Raw genomic sequence first — 7,303 nt, 5'->3', positions numbered from 1 at the left:
CAGAGAGCGGGTCCGTTGAAGGTGACGTTGTGGATCTGTTCTCATCAATTAACATGACGACAGAGTTGCTTGCACGTAACGAATTGAAGCGTATGAAAATTCATCATTTAAAATAAATTAGTCAGTAACAAGTAAAGTTAATTAATGAGGCTAGAACATCATAAACAGAGAATAGTTAAATGTGCATTTGTTGAGATTGAAGCTCAAGAAGGACCGGTATCCGCTTCCAAACGGACTCTGGTGTGGTTCGCCTATGGTCTGAATATGAGACGGTTCCGATCCGAACCAAATACAGAAAACGTACATCTCTTTTGACTTAACAATCCACCGATAGCTAAGATGTAAGTTATACTGAAATCATACCTGGGCAGCTGATTGTTGTAACACCGGCCATGTTTGAGTGCGCGCAGAGCACAACGTCTTCTTCTGCGTTCAGCCCGTATTCTTCCAACGCTGTTCCACACTTATAAATAGAATGTCTCAAAGTCTGTGTTGAATGAGCTGCTCTTCAACCTCACAATAATATTGCAGCTTTAATAACAGCACAAATATGCAGAACAGAAGAGCTGCACGCAGCATGTCTCATGCAGCTGTTTTCCTACATTTCCGGGTCTGTGCTCTGTCTTGCCCACGTCATTTCTGTCCAATGGGAGCAATGATCGTCACCCGCGTGGCTTTGTTTACAGGTAGTAGTTCACTTGCAAAGAGTAAAATGTGAAGCAACAAACTAAACGGTCCAAAGTATTTTCCTGGTGTGAATACTTGTTGATGTGCCCCCCATACAACCTGCACAACCATATGCTGTTTTTTTTTAACGTTTAGTTAAGACTGTTTTCAAAATCATTTCATTAGAGATCCTCCTTGTTGAGGTCAAGGTATACAATGTAGATCTTATAACTGCAATGTAATTGTCATTTACTTAATATACTTTAAATGTGTCCATCACAGGGTAACTTTGTGACTTTTTTGTTTGCAGTTTATTTATAAAACTGTGGGGACTTTACTGATATGCATTAGAACAGCAACTGTATAACATGTACCTAATATAAATTTAAAATTTTTTATTGTGTTATTGACTCATTTGCCTTTCAAAAAATTTGTACAACTTTATTTAAGCTGATAAATGTTTGAATTGATGTTTTTCAAACAGTTTTTAGTTGTACAGTAATTTATGAAAAAATGCACAATGTTGTGATGAACTGTACATCTTGGTAAATTAATGTGAACATATTCTACAAAAGTTATATTTTTTTAATCATGAATACCTTTAGCATTTATTCCTTTAATGGTAATTTGCAGATGCCTCGAGGAAAGTCCCACCGCCGATCCGAAGCTGCTCGCAGGTTTGAAGCAACTTGGGCTCAGCGTGTCGGGATGCCGGAGCCTTCCAGTGACTTTGTTCCACGTCACTATTTGTTTTACTATGTTTTATGAAGTGATTAAAATATTGGTTATGTGTATATAGTGTTAATGTGGACCAATCTGATTTAAATATTATATGTTAAATAAATAAGAAAAAAATCTAAGTACTTGCTTTTGTATGTTTATCCATAGGTTGTGGTACCGGCAGGCGCCACAAGGTGAACGAATGGCCAATGAGTGAGGTCACCCTGCACAGTCACAAGTTTGTCATTGCTGCTGGGAGTCCTGGTGAGAAAGTAAGTGGAATCCCTAAAGTTTTAAATATATTTTGTAGAAATGTTTTGTGTTTTTTCCTTAAATGTTTGTTTATTTTACTTTTGTGTTTTACAGTTCGTCCTTCTTATCGGGGCCTCCCATTTGCGGTCTATCGCGGACGGCATTGTTCCAATGCCAGGTAACCGCATTGCTTTTGGGGTCATGTCGACTTCAGGGGCGTGCGCAGATGACCTGCACCGCGAGGTTCTGCATGCTGTAGTTCCTCGGGAGCCTGATGCTGTTTGCGTCATGGCTCCATCCAACAACCTTACGGCCAGCAAAATACCTGAACAGGCGGGACAAGTTTTTGAGCGGTACCTTTTGGCTGTTCTCAGTCGCTGGCCTAAGGTGAGTTGTCATGCTTCTTCTGCTTAAATGGTTGATATAGTAAATATAGTGTTTGTAAATAACGTATTGTGTTTTATTTAGGTTTTTTGTACCGCTATGGTTCAGCGTCTGTAATGTGCCGCGTTCTCCCTGTCCTGGGGAGGCGACCGAGGGTCCTGTGCCGGAGGAGAGGGACGATGGACAGCGCACCCAAACGTTACCCCGAGGTCAGGCTGTTAACACCATTTCTTGCATGTGTTCACAGGGGGTGCCTATGTCTTTTGTTCCTGGGACAATTGTTCAAAATCATACCTTAGATGTAGATACTATAACTGCAACTAGTGTTGTTGCAGGTATAAGACATTTAATTTCTCCCATTTGTACCTGGAAGTCGTTAGATGTGGATGAAATTGTGGTTGAAGGTTGGAAGTTAGGTGCATATATAGCTTCTGAAAGAGTGGAGACAGGCAGAAAGCAGAAGTTGTGTGAGTTGGTGGAGGAGCAGAGCATCTTTGGTAGGAAGTGGAAAGTAAGGATGGGTACGTTTGCTGGTGGAAATTTAGATTTTGGGCAGGATGCAGAATTAGGTAAAGTGCTGAAGGAGTATTTGTTGCAAGATGGGATGTGTATCCTTGATCTTCAGGATGCAATCATGTTGATTATCCAGCATAACGAGTACTTTGTAGTTGTGGACTGTGGAATACGAAATTCACAGGGGTTGGCATCAGAGGTTGGTACATCTGTAGTGGTTTTTAATACGTGTTTAAATGATTTAATGCAGGAGATGTGTCCAAAATATGAGACTTGTTTTCTGACTGTAAAATGAAACACTTGTGCCCTTAACAGTCAAGGAGGACGTTATGCTATGGTAGACTCCCATGCTCGTAACTCACATGGGATGGTAGATGCCAAAGGGAAGAGCATCGTTTTGTATTTTAGCAGTCTTGAGCAGGTCTTTAAGTATATTATCACGTTTGCTGGACAACCAAGTGATGGTCCTGCATTGTTTGAAATTAGTGGGATCTGTGTGAATAAAATGGACAATGAGGAATGTTTCATTGAACTTGGTGATGTTAGTACAGGAAGTCAGCGTGGTTGTAGCTCTTTTGAATATGCCTGTGTTCAGGAAGAACAGTCTACATGTCATGACAAACCCAGGAAGCGTAAAATGGCTGCACAGTGTTCCAGTTTTAAAAAGACGAAGATGACTGATGTTGATCAAGTCAATTCAGATGTAGTGTTTGTTAGCAGTGTGAGAAGTAGAAGTTTGATGTTTAATCCTCTTTCACAAGTGGTTGCAGAGACTGTGTGCAAACAGTTGAATGTAGATTGTTTAAAGAGTGATTCAGTGTCTTGCTTGGTTGGAGAGCTAGGAGTGCCTTGCATGATGGACAAGATTATTCCTGATGGAAATTGTTTCTTTCGGGCTGTAAGTCAAGCGGTTAGTGTCACACAGAAATGGCATAGGAAAATTAGACTTGCTGTAGTGAAGCACTTGGAGAGGAATCCTAAGTCATATAACAATATTTTGAGAGCTGAGTTTTCCTCTGTTGCTGATTATATTAATCGGTCAAGGATGCGATATGTTGGTAGTTGGGCAACTGAAGTTGAAATTCAAGCTGTGGCGGACTGTTTGGGTGTAAATGTATTTACATATTATATTGATAAATGGCTTGAATATAAATGTAACGGTAGTCAGTTGTCGGATCAGTCTGTTTATTTACAAAATGTTGATGGTAACCATTATGACACCGTTGTTTGTGTTAGACAACCTGAAACACAAACCTGTTATGGTTATTGTAAAGTAAAGCTTTTAAATTTGGAAGGATATAATATTAGAGAGAAGGACATGGATAAACAAACATTTGGCTTAGAGGACATGAAAACACAGGGCACCAATGCAGTGGATAATGTTTGTATTCCAGATGAAGACTTGTTGACATTTAATCCTTTGTGTGCAAATGTTGCCCAAGGTTTGTGTGACAAATGTAAAATTGACTTTGTCAAATTGGATGTTCAAGGGTCAACATCGAGTGGGCCTTTAGGGGATGTGTGTAGAACGGAAAATGTAGTTCAAGATGCAAACAGTTTCTTCAGAGCTGTAGCTCAGGTAATTAGTGGATCTCAGAAAACCCATCGTAGAATTAGGCTTGCTGTTGTTTCTTATATGGAAAGAAACAAAGTAGAAGGTAAAAGGTTGGTTGGTAGTGGATATGCGTCTGTGTCGCAATATGTTAAAAAATCGCGTATGAAGTATGTTGGACATGAAGCTTCAGAGATTGAAATACATGCAACAGCTAATGCATTAGGCATGAATTTATATGTGCACAATGGCAGCCAGTGGAAAACATATAGTTCAACATCAACTCAAACAAATGGAGTATATTTAAAATGGGACACCTGTCACTTTGATGCAGTTAAATGTGTCATGCAGGGTGACAAGCAAGTTTGCTATAGTTTATGTAAAGTTAATGAATTATCAGGAACACCATCTATGCGACCAAGAAAACCCAAAAATCAACAAACTTCTAGTAAAAAAAACAATTCTTCTGGAATCCCTTATTCTAGGTATGTAAAGCAGAAACAATCGTTTAGATTAGTTGCAAAATACTGGCAATACTTACAGTATAGCATAAAGCTGAAATATAGACATATTTATAATCAAAATGTATATTATAAACAGAAGAAGAGTGATGCCAGTAAGACATTATACAAAAAAGATGCATTGCATAAAGGAAAAGTAAAGGCCACCAGTGAGGCTGCAAGTAAACAAAAATATAAAGACAATCCGTTGCATAAAGAAAAAGTAAAGGCCATGAGTAAGGCCACAAGTAAACAAAATATAAAGAAAATCTATTGCATAAACAGAAAGTAAAGTTAATGAGTAAACAAAAATACAAGTTAAATCAGCAACACAGGCAGAAGTTAAAAGATATTAGCATAAGAAAATATCATGGCGATATAGGACATAAGAAGAAGGTTTTGGTACGTGGAAAACTAAATAGAAAACAGCATAAAGAAAACTCAAAGCAATTTGATTTTGTGATGAAACAATTTCTAGATAAGGTTAAAGATGGGCCTGATTTTGTCTGTTCAGTCTGTCATAGATTGCTCTTCAGACATCAGGTTTTAGTATGTCAAAAAGATTATTATTTGAAAAGCAAAGCTAGTGCTGACATTGCCACTAAATGTATTTGTAACGATTATGTGCACAAATGTAACAAAGATTGTGCAATGCCATGTGAATGGATAGATTCGCCAAGAGGTAAACTAATGATTTGTTACTCCTGCCATTTTAAGATTAGCAGAGGTCAAATGCCACCTGAAAGTGCAATAAACAATTTAACCATTGATGTAATTCCTCCACAATTGGCTTGTTTAAATAGTTTAGAGCAACATTTATTAGCCTTACATATACCATTTATGAAAATGTTAGCTTTGCCTAAAGGACGACAAAATAGTGTACATGGACCTGTGACTTGTGTCCCATCCAATATAACAGAAACATGTAATTTATTGCCCCGTAGTAATATGGAAGGATCATTGCTGGCTGTAAAATTAAAGCGTAAATTAACTTATAAAGGCCATTATTAATATCAACTTGTTGATACTTTGCATGTACGGCAAGCTCTTAAGTATTTAAAGCAGTTCAACAAGCACTATAAAGATATTGAGTTTAATGAGAGCTGGATCATTGAGTTTTGTATAGATGACAGTGATGTGTTGGATGAAGATTGTGTTTCTAGTGAAGTGGTTGAGAAATCTACAGATGATGGTGAAGATGAGCTGTTGCATGATAGACAGCAACATTGTATGTTTCAGGATACTTGTCTTATGCCTTTAGATATTGGTCAAGAAGCTCTGGATCAGTATTTTGATAATGTTTTAAATGTAGCTCCTGGTGAGGGTAACAATCCAGTGAGGTTACTTTCTGATCCAGAAAATGAAGCTAAATGTTTCCCTGTGTTATTTCCATGTGGAAATAATACCTAGCATGATAGCAGACCGTATCATTTAACGTTGTCTCGGTATTTTTAATAACAGGATTTTACATGCTGATGGTAGATTTTCATCTCATGTAGAATATCTGTTTTATGCCCAGTACATGTCAGAGTTGGAGCAGGTTAAGTCAAATGTGTCGATAGCTTTACGTAAAGGCAGAGGTGGTAAATCCCACAATTTGAGTGACTTGTTGAAAGATGAGGAGTCTTTCAAGGAGTTGTTGGAGTTTGATGATGGTTATCGGTTTCTGAAACCCATAAGAGGGACTCCAGCTTTCTGGCAGTCAGCACAACGTGAGTTGTTGGCTTGTGTTCGACAACTTGGGAAACCATGTTGGTTTGCTTCATTTTCCTCTGCTGATATGCGTTGGACCAATCTGCTTAATAGTGTCTTGAAGCAAGAAGGTTGAACACAGACAGTTGAACAGTTGGAGTTGGCCGACAAGTGTGAACTGTTGCGTAAAAATCCTGTAACTGCTGCCAGGATGTTTGATTTTAGATGGCATGTGTTTTTGAGAGAGGTTCTGATGTCTCCGTCAAATCCAATTGGTAAGATTAAAGATTATTATTATCGAGTTGAGTTTCAGCAGCGTGGCTCGCCACATATTCACGCGTTATTTTGGGTAGAAAATGCTCCTATCTTGGATAAGAGCACAGATGAGGAAGTAGTTGCTTTTATAGATAAATATGTAACGTGTGAACTTCCCTCTGAAGATGATCCATTATTTGAAGTGGTGACGTCTGTGCAGCAGCATTCGAAGCATCACTCTAAAACTTGCAAGAAAAATAAAACAGTTTGTTGGTTTAATTTTCCCCGCCCGGCCTCCACATGAACATTCATTTGTCGTGGAGAGAAATATCAGGATAGCGTTAGTTGTAAGAACTGTCAGAAGGATAAAACTGATCCAAATGCACAGTGTTCATGTGTAAATAAAGAGGGCTTGGATAAGGATAAAATGGGTGGGGAATTGGCAAGTCGTATTTTCAGTAAAGTAAAAGAGACTATTTTGGATGCAAATAGTCCATATGGTACTATTGAGGAATTGTTTAGAGGTTTAGGCATAAATCAGCATATATTTGAAACGGCATATAGACATTGTAGTCGTAATACTCATGTAGTTCTGAAAAGGCAACTCAATGAGGTCTGGATTAACCCATATAGCAGACAGCTGTTAAAAGCTTGGAATGCTAATCTTGATATCCAGTATTGTGTCGATGCATATGCGTGTTGCGTTTATATTGTGTCAGATATGTCTAAAAGTGAACGGGAAATGGGTCTGTTGTTGGGAAATGCTCAA

General features: G+C 38.4%; 1 protein-coding gene across 1 annotated transcript; it reads left to right on the top strand.

Moving 5' to 3' along the window:
• Positions 1–1,564: 1,564 nt before the first annotated feature.
• On the top strand, positions 1,565–5,797 carry LOC124884063. The gene is made up of 3 exons (XM_047391662.1): positions 1,565–1,658; positions 1,753–2,025; positions 2,107–5,797. Exon 3 carries the CDS (start codon positions 2,870–2,872, stop codon positions 4,877–4,879), a length of 2,010 nt encoding a protein of 669 aa, XP_047247618.1. The 5' UTR covers positions 1,565–1,658; positions 1,753–2,025; positions 2,107–2,869; the 3' UTR covers positions 4,880–5,797.
• Positions 5,798–7,303: the final 1,506 nt, after the last annotated feature.

The sequence above is a fragment of the Girardinichthys multiradiatus genome, chromosome 18, assembly GCF_021462225.1.
Source record: "Girardinichthys multiradiatus isolate DD_20200921_A chromosome 18, DD_fGirMul_XY1, whole genome shotgun sequence".
Classification (NCBI taxonomy): domain Eukaryota; kingdom Metazoa; phylum Chordata; class Actinopteri; order Cyprinodontiformes; family Goodeidae; genus Girardinichthys; species Girardinichthys multiradiatus.
This window is presented reverse-complemented; position numbering and strand designations above follow the sequence as displayed.

What these genes read in the sequence shown, in the direction of transcription:
- LOC124884063 (XM_047391662.1), top strand. Translation starts at nt 2,870, where the DNA reads ATGGTAGACTCCCATGCTCGTAACTCACATGGGATGGTAGATGCCAAA.